The sequence below is a fragment of the Danio rerio genome, chromosome 6 (assembly GCF_049306965.1).
Source record: "Danio rerio strain Tuebingen ecotype United States chromosome 6, GRCz12tu, whole genome shotgun sequence".
NCBI lineage: Eukaryota > Metazoa > Chordata > Actinopteri > Cypriniformes > Danionidae > Danio > Danio rerio.
Window position 1 is genome coordinate 37,051,852 of NC_133181.1, and position 18,141 is coordinate 37,069,992.

Genomic DNA, 18,141 nt, shown 5'->3' on the forward strand with positions numbered 1-18,141 from the left:
ATTGTGTAATTTTGGTTAGAGTTTGGAGTTTTGTCTTGTTTCTAATCCAAATATCTAAAAAAAAACTCTTTTATCAAGAATCAATATGTTTGCTTGTCTATAAAATGCTTCTTGATTTAAGATTTTTAAAGATATTTAAACTAAAAACAAGACAAGATGAGAAAAGAATTTTTTGTAGTCTCCAGATTTAATATAATTAGCAAATATTTATTTCTAATTGAAACAGAAAGTTGGGGACAGACAATAGCCAGTTTTTTAGACTTCATGCATGACTTATGAAAAATTAGAGTTCTGAACTGAAAGAACATAAAATTAGCATGCAGATCACACAAAAGGTATACATTTGGCTTGTTCTCCTTTAATTCACTATTTGTGATTAATTTTAAAACAGAAAATAAACTAATTCACATGTATGGTTAAGTTAGCATAAACTGAAGCGACAGTATAAGCAGTGATTATATCAAAAAGAAGACTTGAGAAAAGAGGACAACTGACTGATGATGCCTTCTCAACAGAGAGAAGAAAGAAGAAAACATTCAGCTTCTTTCTCTCTGCACATTTTCTTACTTTTTTCATTCTCTTTTTCAGACTTAAGAAAGAGGAACAATTCATCATACTGCAGGGACCCCCGACAGTTTCCTGTTTATAATGCCAGTCAGACTGTTAGACCAGAATCTAAAATAATGCAACATAATGCAACACTTCAGTGCACTTATATATTTTTTTAATGGGAAGCAACATAAGATTTTATATGAAATAGACTAAAGTTATAAGTCTTGCAGGGATTTCTGGGACGGTTCTTAAAGGAGATAATTTACCCAAAAAAGAAAATATACTCATTAAACTTCTCCTTAAGTGGTTCCATTCCTTTAACCATTTCCTTTTTCTGTTGAACACAAAATTAAATATTGTTAAAAATGTATTGTTTGTGTTGAACTGAAAAATAAAGCTCAAACAGGTTTGTAACAAGTAAAGGAAGAGTAAATGATGACAAAATTTTTAGTTTCACCGAACTATCCCTTTAAATAAATTTTCTTATGTGAGTTCTTATACTTGCATACTAACTAACTAACTAGCTTCATACATACTGTTGAAGTCAATTATTAGCCCCCCTTTGAATTTTTTCTTTTCGTTTTTAAATTTTTCCCCAAATGATGTTTAACAAGGCAAGGACATTTTCACAGTGTGTCTGATCATATTTTTTCTTCTGGTGAAAGTCGTATTTGTTTTATTTTGGCTAGAATAAAAGCAGTTTTTAACTTTTTAACACCATTTTAAGGACTAAACTATTAGCCCCTTTAAGCAATTTTTTCCCCCGACTGTCTACAGAACAGACCATCATTATACAATAACTTGCCTAATTACCCTAACCTGCCTAGTTAACCTAATTAACCTAGTTAAACCTTTAAATGTCACTTTAAGCTGTATAGAAGTGTCTTGAAAATATCTAGTGAAATATTATTTTCTGTCATCATGACAAAGATAAAATAAAACAGTTATTATAAATGAATTATTAAAACTAATTTAGAAATGTGTTGAAAAAATCTACACTCCGTTAAACAGAAATTGGGGGGAAAAAATAAACAGGGGTCTAATAATTTAGGAGGGCTAATAATTCTGACTTCAACTGTACATAAATAGGTAAATAAATTTCTGAAAATACTTCATGCATAATAAATTGTCTAAAAAAATACAGTAAAAAACATAACTTACTTAATCATAACTGTAATGATAAAATTAAGAAATCAGGCCTGTAGACAGGGGCGTTCGAGTGGTTTGGAAGACCCACCTTTAACTGACAAAGGACAGATGAGCTCATGAATTCTGGACCTAGTTTGACTGCTATGCCATCATAAATAGTTAAAATAACCCATCCAAAAGGGTTTTAGAATCAAGCAAAATCCTGATTAATCAGTTTTGGCCAATGCAAACAATTATTTTTCCACATCCAACATCCAGCTGTGCAAGAAAACATCTGACATAAGCAAAGTCATCTTTCTCTACCTCATTGTTTTTATATAGAGAAAAGTTTTGACCTTTTATTCGTAATCTTTGACGTTATTCTCAAAAGAAAACATGACCAATTTAAAAGGTGAAGCACCAAAAGTGGCCAAATTAAAATCAATTTGAAGTATATTTTTCCATTTATTGTTATCCATTAATTTTCAAATGTACTTTTTTACAAGAGAGGCTAGAAAAATCATGAAGCTTTAAATCATTATTATTATTGTTGTTGTTTTGTTATATTTAGATTTGTTTTTTATTAAAATGAACACATTCTGACTGAGAAAAGCTAAATGTGACAACAAACAAATTACAAAAGGCTACAGCTTTTCATTCATTCATTTTCTTTTCAGCTTAGTCCCTTTATTAATCCGGGTCACCACAGCGGAATGAACCGCCAACTTATCCAGCTCATTTTTACGCAGTGGATACCCTTCCAGCCGCAACCCATCTCTGGGAAACATCCATTCCACACGCACTCATTCACACTCAAACACTACAAACAGTTTAGCCTACCCAATTCACCTGTACCGCATGTCTTTGGACTGTGGGGGAAACCGAAGCATCCGGAGAAAACCCGAACGCAGGGAGAACATGCAAACTCAACACAGAAACTGACCCAGCCGAGGCTCGAACCAGCGATCTTCTTGCTGTGAGGTGTCTGCACTACCTACTGCGCCACTGCGTCGCCAGCTACAGTTTTTAATAATACGAAAAAAAATATTTTTTTTTCTGATAATATATGATGCAATATATTTGTCAATTTATCATATTTCTTTATTATACTTTTTTTCAGTTATGATGACCATCCGACAAGCTAATTAGCTAAAGTAATACATAATATGTCACCTAAATTTAGCATTTAAATCTCATAATTAAATATGAAATGAGGCAAACAACTGCAGAGAGGTCCACTTTTTTGAGAATAAAGAACCACCCCTTTTACATGGCTGCCTACGCGCCTGAGAAATGTTATGAATATTGCAGAGATATCTGAAAATTTTAACTGCCCAAACACATGCAAATACACAACACGGGCATACACATAAACACTCTGTTTAACCCCAACTTCAAAGTTACATTTTAATTAAAAATGAAATATTACCCCAAACATTCAAGAATCAACTCTGTTTATGTTTTCTATGGCATTTTTCAGCACAATACCACGTAACGTCTATACTACTACAGCACTAGGCACGTCCGCTCATTGAAGATGTGCTGGCTGATGATGACATGCTTTGTTTAATTTATCAACACTAACTCCGCCCACACGGTCGAGTCATCGCGCACGACCCCGCCTATCCGCGTTGGCGTCATCAATTCAAACTGCTATCGAAAGCGGAGTGGAGGTTGTGGAGAGTCAGATCGCTGGCTGCACGGAGACCGGAGCTACAGACTGTACAGCACGGCCTTTTTATATTTCGTATGAGCACAAAGCCTTGATTTGTGAACATGTGGACGGCTATAGGGAAACTGCTGCTTCTACATGGGCTATTCGTGGGGTTTCTGGTGGTGAACGGTGAGTGTCTGTTTCACGCTGACAGCCCGCTGTTATGAATGTAAATGATGCTGTAGAAACACCGACGCAGCCGCGTGCGTCTACTTTCGATGACGAGACCTCATTTGAGCGCTAAATCGCGCAATTCTCTTGATTCAGCTGGGGTTTTAAAGAAACGACAGTCTGGTGCGCGTGCGGGTTGTTTTGTCTTGCCGTGCTAGCGGGGAGGTTTACTAGCACGAAGCAATAATGTAATAATAGTAACCTCTATATTCTTCAAGCAAGGTCTGTCATTGTAGTGGACCATTGAAAGCAATGCATACGTGCTTAACTCTCTCTTACTTAACTCTCATTGAATGTCTTCAGCGTCATTCATACATAACAATAATTGCTTTTGCACACGTGCCATTTCTCGTCTACCAGTTATGGGTTACGATATATTTACAGCGAGCTGTCATAGTGCACGTGCACGTAGATTTTTTGTAATAGTGTTGTCAAACAGCTGTTCACAGAACTTAAAGTATAAATCGTTAAAAAAAAAACTATTGCCAGGAATGTTCTAAATGTGTTTATTATAACATGTGATTCCTAATAACCCTAGCTTCAGATCTTTTTGAAGTTTGTTTTTTTGGGATGTACAATGTGCAGAAGATATGAATGTGTAATAATGGAATGACTCCCAACAGTTTGTTTTGGAATTCATATGGCAGTGTTGGATGCGTTAAACAACAGTTAAATATGTATCTTTAATTTAAAATATGTCAAAAACATGTAAGTGACAATCTGTTAAAGATTGTGGGTTTCAAAGGATTTAAATAGTTATTATGGTTATTACTTGGTTATAACTTAATCCCATGCACTGCTTTTAACTCCAACTTCTTATATGACAGGAACTAATCTGGACTGTGAAAGCGGTCAGTTTCAGTGTAGGAACGGCAGGTGTATCCCGACTCCTTGGAGATGTGATGATGATGATGACTGCTCAGACAACAGCGATGAGGAGAACTGCCGTGAGTAAACTGAGATTTTTTTTTTTGTGGCAAGTTTCATATGGTGCCATGCTGGTGACCTTTTTGTTTGTCCTTCACCTGTCTCAAAAACAGACAGATATGCACAGAAATTCTTTTTTGAAAAGATCATTCACAATAGTCACATTGCATGAAATACAGTGTTGATTTTCTATTATAATTGATCATTTGCATTGTTTTTGAGGCCTGTGATTGTATAGTGATTTTAAAACATCCAGGCATAAGAAATTGTTCTGTTTGTAACTTTAAAAGTAATTAATTTGAGTGTATTTTTATTATTCAATTACCTGATTACTGTTAGACAGCAAATTGTACTGTTTATTTTAATTCGATCTGTTTCTTTATTGTATTTATAGAGTGTTTATTAGATTATATGCAGATGCGCTCCCATACAGAATCATCCTAATCAATCTAAATTGATAATTTTTTTTCCAAATAGAAATATTTAAGTCATCTGGTGAAATTGTATTCAGATCGCAATATATATTAACAATAAGTATAACAATATATTGCAATGTCAGATTTTTTTTGTATTATGCAGCCCTAACTCAAACCGTCTCAAAATAATTTGTGGCATTAGGTACCTCATGTTTTACTTCCTATTTCTATATATTCTGAATCATGACACTGTGCATACATAATTGTGTAGGACTGTATGTGTTCAACAATGCACTTAATGCTTATCTTATGTTGCTTGTAATTCGCAAATGTCATGGTAATTAATTATTATGACATGGATAATATATTATGAAATAGACATTGTAATTTAAAGTGTGCTTGTGATCCCGCTTGAATAGCATTTTAAGTGGACGTATTTTGAGTGCATTGTTATGCAGACATCCAGTTATTATTACCTCTAAATAGAAGTAGGTCTGTGCATGAAGGTTGACACAGTCAGGATTGATTTTTACAGGACTTGCTAATGAAAGACAAACATAAAAATCGTAATCAGTAAGTCGAATGTCTTAATTGAGATGTCGGCTGCAGCAGAGAGGAGAAAGGCACAACTGCCACAAAATGCAATTATCCCGATGTATTGGTCACAGTATTAATTGCAAGTGCAGTAATTATCCTGGTTAGTTGATTAATATGGTAGAGTGGATTTTTTGGAGGTGGTAGAGGGAATGCTCTTTCAAGCTGATGGAATTAAAAATTAACTAGTAGTTGCTTCATGGTTATGCCATAAAATGACAATCACACAAATTTAAATACAGTAACCCAATGATGTAGGATGTAGGATTATAAAGGTCATTCTAGTTTTGCTCTTGTTCTGTATTTATGAGTGGCGCTCTGTGATCTCTGCTAAGCTTTGTCAGTATGTGGAGCAGCGGTTCATTGCATTTATAAAGTTAGAGAATAGAGAGGTCATTCACACAAAATCAAAACATTGCTGTTCTTTTAATCACCATCATGCTAACCAAGATGTACAGTACGTTTTTGGTCACTTTATTTTATGGTGCAATTCTTGCTGTTAACAAACCATTAACTAGTTTTTTCTTAATGAACTAATTGCTGTGTATTTGAGATGCTGAATAAGATCATACTTTATAAGTACCAGCATTTAAGAGTGGGAATTTGTGCTTAAACTGAAGTGTTACTGTTTTTTAAAAAAAAGCAGAACATTAAGAAGAATTTTTATTTTAAGTGGTGGTTCTTTGTGTTTTGTAAAAAGTGAATAGTTTACTGGCACTTTGACAGTCAAAATAAAACAAAACACACATACAGGGCAAAATTAAATGAATATTGTGGTTCCTTATGATGCACTGAGATCTTCCGAAGCAAAACTGTCTTTGTGGGAGCAGTATTTACAGCTAGAGCTGCATGATATGGTACATTTTTTACATTATTATTTACCATGCAATATATATTGGGATATAAATACAATTTCACCACATGACTTAAATAGCTCTGTTTGTAAAGTCTATACTTTAGATTCATTGGGATGATTTATATGGGAGTGAAATATAAATGTATTTTATGTAATTAATTATATACATGTAATAAACAAAATACAAAGCTTTATGGTTATCTGGGGAGTGTCCAACAGTATTCAGGTAGAGAAATTGAATTATCAAATGTAAACGAGCATTGCATAGTCTTCATCATATAAATAATTCAGTAAAATTTATTTTATATTCTATATAGCCTTTTTATATTCTTTAAAACCTTTTAAAACCTTATCTCTATAATAGTTCAATTCTGCAGCGTCTCCACAAATTTCATGTGTTTGGACCTGTGGATTCTGGCCATCTATATTCATAACTCAACATTGCATATCTTGCGATGTGACTATTGTGGATGCACACATTGTGATATCAATGCTCAAGCAATATATTGTGCAGGCCTATTCACAGCATTGATACATTTCATTGACAATGTCAGTAAATAGTTCTGATATCTCATAATGTCAATTATTAAATTTTGGAGGGGCAGTTGACCCTCACCATTGTAAACAAATGGTATCAGCACATGTGCATAAGTTAGTGCAACCACATATTTTTGTCAGGAAGCTTAGAAGCATTTTCTGAGGCTTTGGAATTGATGTAAATATGTTGTAAATAACGTTTGGTCCCTTAGTAGGACTGATCATTTCACTTAACATTATCAGGAGGCACATGTACTAGTTTTGTTTTGCCCACATATGTTATTTTGACTTGAGTGGCAATCTTTTTATTTGCATTATACAAATCACAGTACATATCATTATAGGAGGGAAAGGTTAAGCATTTAAACTAAAAGTCTTCCTAATGTTTTGCTATTCTTTTGGATAGCCTGGAGATGAGTACATTCACTTTTGGGTGAACTTTTGTTCTCAAAGACCATGAGTTTTCACATTGAGAATCACTTGCTGCTTGGCAAAACTGGGATTTCTTTCTTACTTTCTTCTTTATCTAACAGTTTTATTTATGTTATATGAAACCACCTGATCTGACTTGTGTTATTTTAATTTGTTCCAGTTTGAGTTGAGAGAAATAATGAAAAGATTCCGCTCAGAATTGTTTTTGCACCGTTGCCCACGATCATTCCCACAGGTTGAGGTTTGTCGCATGCACCTGGTGTTTTCCTGGCATCGGTTGTGCTAGTTTAAATGGATTCCCGCTAAGGTGCTCTATTGCACATGGTATCTTCAGCGGGCAGGGTATCTGTGGGGTTTCTCCCCAGGTAGTAGCGCTCTCTTGGGTTGTCAGCGGGCCGAATGTTCCTCTCTCTCTTCTGGATGTTTTCCCGTGGACTTGGACAGACATTGAATTAGAATAATACCTTAAGGATTGTGCTTTCGCTTCCCTCCCAGACACAACCTACTCACAGAATTGGCAGGATTCCTCTTTAGTTGCCCATGGAGACGGTAATAGCAACACTTCACGACACATACTGCTCGCTCTCCCTCTCTTTCTGTGTCTCCTTTTTTCAGGACCAAATTCTAATCACAGAGCTTTGTGTCTGAAGATGAAGTGGGCTCTTCGGCCGAGACTGGCTTAGTGGCTGGAGACTATTTATGTGTCAGGGTGGCCTTCAGTTTTAGGTTAATGTCACATAGTTGTTTATTATTATTACAGCTTGGATCTGTGTTGACAAAATGATATGATAATACCTCATTTTCGACAGTGGTAGTTTAAAAAATTGTAAAATAGTATTAATGCTTTGCTATTATTTGGTAAAAATAAACTGTGTGATATTATTCAATTTGCAGATTAATTTGATTACTTGATTCGTTTGATTTGTTAGTTTTCGGCTTTATCGCATGTGTTTTCTCTCTGTATGTACTCAAATAGATCAGAAAGACAATCTAGAGAAAAAATTGTATTGTGGTATCATGATGAATAGGGATGCAACGATTATAGATTTAGGTTGTAGGGTTATAGTCTGAGGAATAATCTCAGTTTCACGGTTATCACAGTTGTTATGCATTCATTAATTTCAAAACACTACTAATTTAGTAAATCTCATGAAAACTCTTTAAATTTTAAAGTGTTTGTTTTATTGCTGCTCAGTAACTAAATAATACAGCTCAAAATAATAATAAAAACAAACAATAGTCCATTTGTCTTTGCACTTAAAAATAAGTTAAAAAAAAAAAGTTGTTGACGTTTAAACATAAGTAATAATTTTACACTGAAAAAAATGACAGAAAAATGAGTAAATAAAAAAAATAAAAATAAGAATATAAATAAAATAAAAATGGTATTTGTCTAAGGTAAATCTTAGCACTATATTAGCTAAGTATTTCCCTTTTTAAAGAGAACAAATGTAGTCAAAGGCTGCTGAACCTCTGTTTGAAAGGCAATTTTGATCAACTATATTATGAACTTGTTTGGTATTTTCATTTTTATATTTTTATTCTCTTTGCAGTAGAAATGTGTATATTCCATACAAAGTATAAAGCTAATTGGCTCAGGTCTTGTCACATGACATGACCTACGGTGCGCTTGCACCATTTTTTCAAGTTTAACTAGGTGCATGTTGTGCCTTGTGCACATCACTCCCAATATGTGTGGAAGAACAGAAATCACGAACTTGCATTATTAGTTAAAAGTCAGACATAGCTAATCCAGTGTGTGTGCATATTATCCTTGGTGTACAAGCTTGAAACTTTAAACTAGCGTGCAGTTGGCATTACTTTCTTCAGTTGCAGCTGTTTTGTTCAATGCAGAAACTCGGTGTTGAGCCTTTATGAGTAATTAGCAGTGACTAATTAAAATAAGGTTAATAGTGAAATTGATAACAGTGATGAATTAAAGTAAGGTTATTAGTAAAATCGATTGATCGTTGCATTTCTAGTGGTGAAAAGAGTAAGACAATCCAAATGTGAGGATAATAACCTTCTTAGATGAAAAAAGCATCAAAACGTTTTTTTTTAATGAAAGAAGTTTCTCATACACCACTACGTCTGCAATCATTTAATAAAAAGTGTGGTACGATCAGTATATTTTGCTGAAATATTATAACATTTTCACATATTTTGAAATTAACTTTGAAATATTTTGAAATTCATCAGTGTAATATGATCTTTCAGTAAAAATTTTATATGCTGATTTGAATGAAAATATTGAAATATTGACTATAAAAATATTCATTAATATTAATATTTCATTAATATACTACTTTTAGTGGAAACATGAGATTTAAACAAACTATTTCAAAATTCGAAAGAACACAGTGTATTTAATTGTTTTTTTTAATATTATATATTCCCTTACTATACTAAATATATCTTTAAATGGATCTTCTGAATAAAAATATTACTGCATATTTCTGTAAAATGATCAGATTGTATTTATCTTGAGGTGTTCTGGGCTGAAAGTGCTTTTTTGTAGATGTAAGTGCACATTTTTTGTCACTGTTTTTTTAATGTGTATATTATATTTCACATACTTTTCTTTTAAGAAAGACATTATCGCTCAAAACAAAAATGACAAAGGCCCTTTTTCCTTTCGACTCAGACAAACGCATTGTGTTGGAGTTGCCACTCTTGCAACGTCACAATAGATTTCATGGCTGTTTGTCAGTAACCAGTGTTTCACATACTTCCACCACAGATATAATGAGGGTCCGCTCCATCTGCCCATCTCTATCGCACATACACAAACAGAAACACATAAAATCATTTATTTTTCTCTCGGTGTCGTAAAAAGAGGTCAAATAGGACATATTGTACAAGGTCACAGGTCAGAGACATAATCAGGTATCCTTGTCTACGGTACAATGTTTTTTGTTTCTGTTGAGATAATGAACCTAACCGTCTGTATTACAGGCATAGCGTGTTACAGAGAAGTGAGAGATGCCTGTGGGAATAATATCTCATTTTTTTATTAACTGACCGTATAAGGTTACAACTACAATAGCTGGTCTGTGCTAGTAGAGTTATGTATTATGTGTAGCTATTACAGTGAGGTCTTGTATACGTGTCTGAATGGACACCTTTTTATTTAATCCACACACACGCATAGCACTACACACACAGTTAAGCGGAGCCAAATGAGTGAGCAAACACTGCTTCTAGCACAATTGCTTCCTAGTGCTGCTCTCCAGGTATTACAGCACCTTGTGAGGAGGATCTCATTTGTTTACTTTGAGGTAGGAAGAATTCCTCATGGTAATGTAAATGGGCGTGTGTGTGTGTGTGTGTGTGTGTGTGTGTGTGTGTGTGTGTGTGTGTGTTGGTTTGGGTGGTTTACAATGACAGTTTTTTTGTATAATGGCATGAGTATGACATCCTTGTACTCTATTACGGTGGTTTATGAGGACCTGCCTAATGCTAATTTTAGCAGGTTTCCTGTGAGGGTTTGTTTTATGGGTAGGGCCATATAATAAGTGTTTTTTTACCATATACAATACATCACACCTATGGAGATTCCTTGTAAACCACCAATACCAACATGTTTGTGTGTGTATGTGATCATACAGGGTTACACTTTACAATAAGGTTTCATTAGTTAATCTTTTTACTAACATGAACTAATTATGAAAAATACTTGTACAGCATTTATTAATCATAGTTCAACATTTACTAATGCTGTATTAACATCCAAATTTATGCTTGTAAACATTAGTTATTAAACAACTGTATCTTTATTTACTAACGTTTACTAAAATGTACAAATACTGTAGTATAAAGTATAATGTTTTTTTGTTTGTTTATGTGAGTAAATGCATTAACTAATACAACCTTAATGTAAAGTGTTAGTACATATATAGGCATATTATTGATTTCAAATAATTTTAATGAATAGTGATTTAAGTGAGTCCAGTCTGAGTGAGTCGGTATTCAGACATGTGTAATCACTAGGTAGACGTCATTGTACTACACCCTTCCTCCTCACTTTAATTTCCTTTCTTATTACACTTATCTTTTACCTACTATAGTGACACATCCCATTTCTGGCAAATGGAGTAATTTCTGGGAATGAGGAAGCAAAGTATGTGGATTTTTTTCTGGGATATTTGATGTCAAACTGGATCAACGAGTTTACTCCTAAAATGGACAACATTTGCAATGATTGCGTCTTTCAGGCTTCATAATGGATGCTAAATATCCCTAAAAGTAAGCATAAAATATAAAAGGCTTGAGTTTATATTATGTTTTTAAATGATGAGCTGACTATTTGAGGGCATTTACAGGAGATGTCAACAAAAATGTGCTTATTGCATGTTTAGTTTATAGGTATGTGCAAATACTTATAGACTAAACATGGAATACAGGTCCACCGCATACCTTGACTTTACAAAGAGACTTTGCCATCTGCTAACCTATAGCATGTATGCTCAATTAAGATGTTTTAGTGTTTTTGTGCGTCTGTATGAATTCTTGAAACTTTTCAAAAAGGCAGTGGAAAAAGCTTTTTAGTTTTCAGTTCATTGCTGTTTTGTAAACACCCTTTTATGATGAATAATTCATTCGTTTCTTTGAAACTCCTCTGGGCTGTTTGATAATCACATTATTTTCTAAATGAATCATGCAGCGTGTTTTTATGATCTGGATCAACTTATTTGCTCAAAAGATCAGACTCCAAAGATTGATTCATTCTGTACATTTTTCATGAACTCCTAGATATGCCAACGAGAGCTGATGTGGATGTTAAAATGCTCAACAAAAAAGTTAAAAAAGATTCAGTTTATTGCGTCAAGCTGTTAAATAATTTCTGGGAATAGCAAGGTCATATATAGAGCATTTTTTATCATGCTTTTATTTAGCTTTTTTTGCCATTATGGATCTTTAGACAGAACTCAGGGTAATCAGCTTTTTCATTCTACAAACATCCCATGTGAAAAATACTAGTGATCACTGTAACAATGTTCCAAATCACAGCTCTAGAGAAATCCTGAGTGACTTTTCTTTGTTTGAATTTAAGCATGCTTTGTATGCGAAGGTGAGTTGTGAGCGTGTGTGGAAACTGGCAACTGCTGTGGTAATTACTGCTGTTTTTTGTTATTGCCCAAGGGCATTGTTTCATTAATATGATCAAAAACATGCATTATTGCTTTTGAGAGATTACATGCATGCATGTGTGATGGTGGGAGTGAAGTAGTGAAACAAAGACCCAGGTGACCATGAACTGTCCATGTGCATAATGTAAATCCAATTAGTGTCTCTCTATGCTCTCTGCATATGTGTGTGTGTGTGAAAGAGAGATAGAGAGTGTGGAAATGCCATGTCAGTTCAAGGGCAAGAAGGTACTGCTTTGTTCAAAAGCACAAACTCTTCAATATACTAAACAGATGCTTGTTTTGCCACAAGTAGCACTTATGTCCAATTGACGTCTTGTTTGAATGTTCGAACATTCATTAGCATGAAGCTTTTGACATGTGAATCTGTCACCCTGTCATCACATATGTGCACATTTCTAAAGCTTTAGAGAGCATACAAGATCTTTTCTGACATGTATTTCCTCTGCAATCTCTTTCAAATTATTGTATTTTTTATTAAGAGTGCAAAACATACAACATACGGTAAACACAGAACACATAAACAGTAACATATAAGAAATGAAAATAACAGGAATGAATCTGTATAAACAGCAAGGACAATCAGAATCATATTGGTAGTATTTAAATTATACTTGAACTGTTAAGGATTTTTGTAAATCACAAAGTAACTGTAAAATGAACTGTGCTTTACTGTAGGACATTTATGCAGTGTGTTACCGTATTTTAAAGTTGCATTGTGAAAATAACTGTATATTTTACAGTAAAGATGTACATAAAACTGTAAAATGGTGCTGTTAATGTAAATACAGTATTTATCCTGTAATTGATTTACAGTAAGTTACTGGCGAACTGCTGCCAGTAAGTTACTTGTATTATCTACATAAAATTGTTAACAGTGTAGCATTCATAGTATACTCAAATATATATATTTTACTTGTTCAAACTACTTAATTCAAATGAGCTGAAACAACACAATTCTTGAGATTTCAAATTTTTTTATGTTCAATCCACATAAATTTGTTAAAAGTGTTAAGTTAACTTTTATAATTTCTGTTGGGACAACATGGATGAATTGCGTGGAACCCCTGCACTTTTTTACAGTGTAATAATAATAATAATATGAATAATATGAATAATATGAATAATATGAATAATAATACACTCTTAATTTTTTTTTCTGGCTGTTCAAACTATTTATTTTAAATGAGCTGAATCAACACAATTCTTGAGTTTTTTTAGAGGGACTACTTAATTTTTTTTATGTTCGATACACTTAAATTTGCAAAAACAATTAAGTTAGCTTAATCAATTAGTGTTGGGACAACATGAAGGAATTTTGTGTAACCCTGCAAACATTTTTACAGTCCACTTATAATTTTTTTTTTTAATTTTCAACCTAGTCTCATTCTGATTACGTACCCTTATATACATTTTTGGAGAGCACCAAAATCGAGCAATGTTTTTTTTCGCGAATCCACCAGAGGCCGCTGTGGGTGCTTTTTAAGTTCTCAAATTTCTCTCGCGAGTGCCATTCGTGCCTGCTTTACTTCTGTAAATCCACCAGAGGCCGCTGTCGACTGACTTACCAATCAACCCCCCCACCCCACCCTTCTTCTTTCCTAAACCCAACCGATAGTATTTTAAACAGCACTGATTGACCAACGACCACCCACCTCCCTAAACCCAACCTACATTGTTTTCAAAAACAATCCAGAAGAAACAAAAGGCCTTGTAGCAGCCTGATTTTTACCACGTTTTCAGATTTTACCACATTATCATCCTGTTATTTACTTGTTTATTTACTTTTTTTTTACTTTTGTTTTTGTCTTCCCTTCTGAAATCGTTTTTTGCTAGACTTGCTAGACAACCTCGTTGTCGTGTTCAACCCCTCTCTGCATAATAAACCCTCCAACTTACATGGCAAGCCACTGGACAAACTGCTAACAGTGGCAAAGTCGTTCTACATGGAGGTAAGCGGTCAGCTAGTTAGTGCGAAAAAGGAATACTGCCCTGTAGTGTTCATTTTAAAGATGAAATGCTGCTCTGGCTACATAATTCATGATCTCCAGAAATGTATATAGTTTTCAGAATGAGCCTATATAGATAACTAAAAAGTTTTACATTCAGTCCATTTAAATTTGTACAAATCTAGTAAGTTGACTTAATGCCGTCATGTTGTCCCAACACAAATTGGAACCCATCATTTTTTACAGTGTACTACAGTTGGTGATGATGCAACAGTGATATCAATAGTGATCATATTTTTATACACTAGAAATTGCATACAGTGCTCCCAGGACAAATGTCATTTAACCGCATTAGTCAAGACTAAAGCCAATGTGAAGATATGTGTGTGGTAACAAGCAAAAAACAATACATAAAGGCAAAACAATTTATAAGAATGATTTAATTTTTTACGTTTTTGTATTTTTGTACTCAACAAGTATTGATGATAATACATCTTCTTCATCTACAATCTTTTACTGCACTGACCATAAGGCAAAGTATCACCAACTCACACTAAATACTAGGCTTATGCTAGTTTTGTTGAATAAAATAAGCAAACAATAAATGAAATATGACAAGATGCTGCAAAGCTAGAAACTTGTATTATTGTCGGCTAAGTGAATAAGTTGTTAATGAAGGAGATTCATTTACAAACGAATCGCTCCCTCTGTTAGAATGAGAAGTAAAAGCAGGAGAGGGGGTGTGCTTCAGGACATGGAATGAATCAAATTTAACAGTGAGGGAGATAATACATTTCCATGCACACAAACACATGCTCTTTGTCGGCTATGCCATTCACTTATCCATTGATGTAAAAAAGAGATGTAAAATAAAATTTCGTAATTTAAAAAAATGTTTAGGCGACGCAGTGGTGCAGTAGGTAGTGCTGTCCCTCACAGCAAGAAGGTTGCTGGATCGCTGGTTCGAGCCTCGGCTGGGTCCGTTGGTGTTTCTGTGTGAAGTTTGCATGTTCTCCCTGCATTCGCATGGTTTTCCTCTGGGTGCTCCGGTTTCCCGCACTGTCCAAAGACATGTGGTACAGGTTAATTGGGGTTGGCTAAATTGTCCGTAGTGTATGACTGTGTGTATGAATGAGTGTGTGTGGATGTTTCCCAGAGATGGGTTGTGGCTGGAAGGGCATCCGCTGCGTAAAAACGTGCTGGATAAGTTGGCAGTTCATTCCACTGTGGCGACCCCGGATTAATAAAGGGACTAAACTGACAAGAAAATAAATGAATGAATGAATAAAAAAAATGTTTGCATACTGACCAATAGGACCACTAATCGTAGATATATGTATAGATGTGTATATATCTCTGGCTCTGAATGGCCAGTCCTCCACTGCACCGTGGTCCCACATTCATTTCATAGGAGTGCTACCCTGTACTACAATGGCAGCTGTATTGACGCACACCTTCCAATAGACAACAATAGCGTAGGCGACATCAAATGTAAATATCTATGAATAACAATAAAACTTTATAATGATGTAATAACAATAGTAATAATTTATACCCAATGATTTATACCCAACCCATACCACATATATCCTATCATCTGTCGGGGTCATGTTTATTTGAATGAATTCCTCTGGAATGCTAATTTATTGTAATAATGCGTTCATTATGTATGTGAAATAGAGCTAAGGAAAGAAAGACGAAAACAAAGAGATGTGACGTGCGTGTTTTCACCTGCATATTGTGGATATTGCTTGGATATTGTGGATAAGATTTTCATGAGCTACTTACTGATATGAAATCTTGGGTCTGTGTTTGTTCTCGGAGAGTGGGGGTTGGGAATGTGACAGACACATAAGGAGAGACTGAAACCGAATAAAGGGAGAGGTGAACAAAGACGCTGCCTCCAGCACACTCGGTAGCCGTTGGTGAAGGGCAGCTGAAGTGGTAATAACACGCTTTTTGTTTCATTTATCAATTTTTTTTCCCCGTTGTAGAAGTGTTCCAGGTGGTCTCTGCTCATCAAGGTGTGCAGTACAATCAGCCACAGGCCAGTGATTCGTTTGCCTGGGTGCTAGAATAGAGATAGAGAAAGAGGAAGAACGCTTCATCTCACACATGGTGCTAATGTCAGACTTGTTTTGTGTTTCCTGAAGGATTTCTTTGGTTTTGCTGTGGTGGTCGACACTGAATGGGGCTTTTTTTGTAGGCTAACACATAAGTTAGCATCACCCTGGTTCCCTGACAAAAGAAAAATAAATGTTTACAAATATTACATGTTTCATTGTAATACTCACAACAAATTTTCTGAATTTTAACCAAACACTAGGTTAGATATAAACAAACTCAACAGCTGGAAAGAAAAATATAATTTAAATATATTAATAATAAAACAATAACCCAATGTTGGTGATGCGTTGGTGCAGTAGGTAGTGCTGTCACCTCACAGCAAGAAGGTCACTGGTTCAAGCCTTGGCTGGGTCAGTTGGCATTTCTGTGTGGAGTTTGCATATCCTCCCTACGTTTGCGTGGGTTTCCTCCGGGTGCTCCGGTTTCCCCCACAGTCCAAAGACATGAGGTGCAGGTGAATTGGGTAGGCTAAACTGTCCGTAGTGTATGAGTGTGTATGGATGTTTCCCAGAGATGGGTTGCAGCTGGAAGGGCATCCGCTGCGTAAAACATATGCTGGATAAGTTGGCAGTTCATTCCGCTGTGGTGACACTGAAAAGAAAATAAATGAATGAATAACCTAATGTAGTGTTTGTCTATATTTAATTCAATGTTTGGTAAATACAACCCAACGTTTTTTAGAGTGTACAGTCTGTATATTTGTGTTTGTTTGTGTGTATTGTGTACCTCAAACTCCCTAAATCCCACTGCCTATTATTTGATCAGTCCATGTTCCTGACAGTATACGTCTATACATCTAATCCCTTCCAAGATTAGTGGAATATTTCAACATGATTCGGCTTTATTTACATTTCTGTGATACGTGCTCTTGCTCGCTTGTCACTTTCCCAGTTTTGGAATCCAAAGAATATTTCAATACCTGTTATTCATGAATAAATCATCTGGCTAATACCCATCTGTGCACTGACAGACATCCTCCCAATGTGTGTAAGCCGGTTTCAGTGTTTGTGTGTGTGGTTTAGTGTCACACAGCTTCAGAGATTATTATTCTTTTAAGTTTGTCTACAACTTTTCTCAGTCTCATTTATTCACATGAGCCTCTACCTTTCACCTCGGTGTTTTCTGTACTGTGTTAGCTTTAGAAATCGAGCTGAAAAATGTTCTAAATCACAGCTGTGCAGCAGAGAATTATATCTGTACTAAGTTGCTATGATCCGGTGTTGAGATGAAGATGTTAAACGACTACCACCGTCGTATTTATGACATGGAAAGTCTGTATATTTTATGACGCTCTCCTTGCTGAAGGATAGAAAAATGTGTTTGAAGGTTTGACATTTTTTTTGTGCTGTACTTTCATGCGGCTTGATAGAAAGAACTCTCTTGACCTCACTTAGTCTTTCACTGGTGCTCCAGAAATGTTTTGCAGCCTGCCATAATCCGAATAAATGTGAACCTCTCATACATGAGCAATGATTGAGGATTTTTATATGCATAAACACATAATCAGATCTTTTTTAAAAAGGATACTTGGACTGGTTACACTTAGAAATGCCATAGTGTTTGCAATTCTGACCAACAATCATTAACCAAT

The 18,141-nt window shown here is 34.9% G+C and overlaps 1 protein-coding gene across 7 annotated transcripts in view; it reads left to right on the top strand.

Moving 5' to 3' along the window:
* The window catches only part of lrp8 (low density lipoprotein receptor-related protein 8, apolipoprotein e receptor), a 332,503-nt gene that overhangs the window by 33,972 nt on the left and 280,390 nt on the right, over positions 1-18,141 (top strand). For 3 of the 7 annotated variants that reach the window (XM_073953021.1, XM_073953019.1, XM_073953020.1), the window contains exons 1-2: positions 3,367-3,523; positions 4,393-4,512. In XM_073953021.1, the coding sequence (XP_073809122.1) occupies positions 3,457-3,523; positions 4,393-4,512 (187 nt within the window). In that variant the 5' untranslated portion in view covers positions 3,367-3,456. 7 annotated transcript variants of the gene reach the window in all.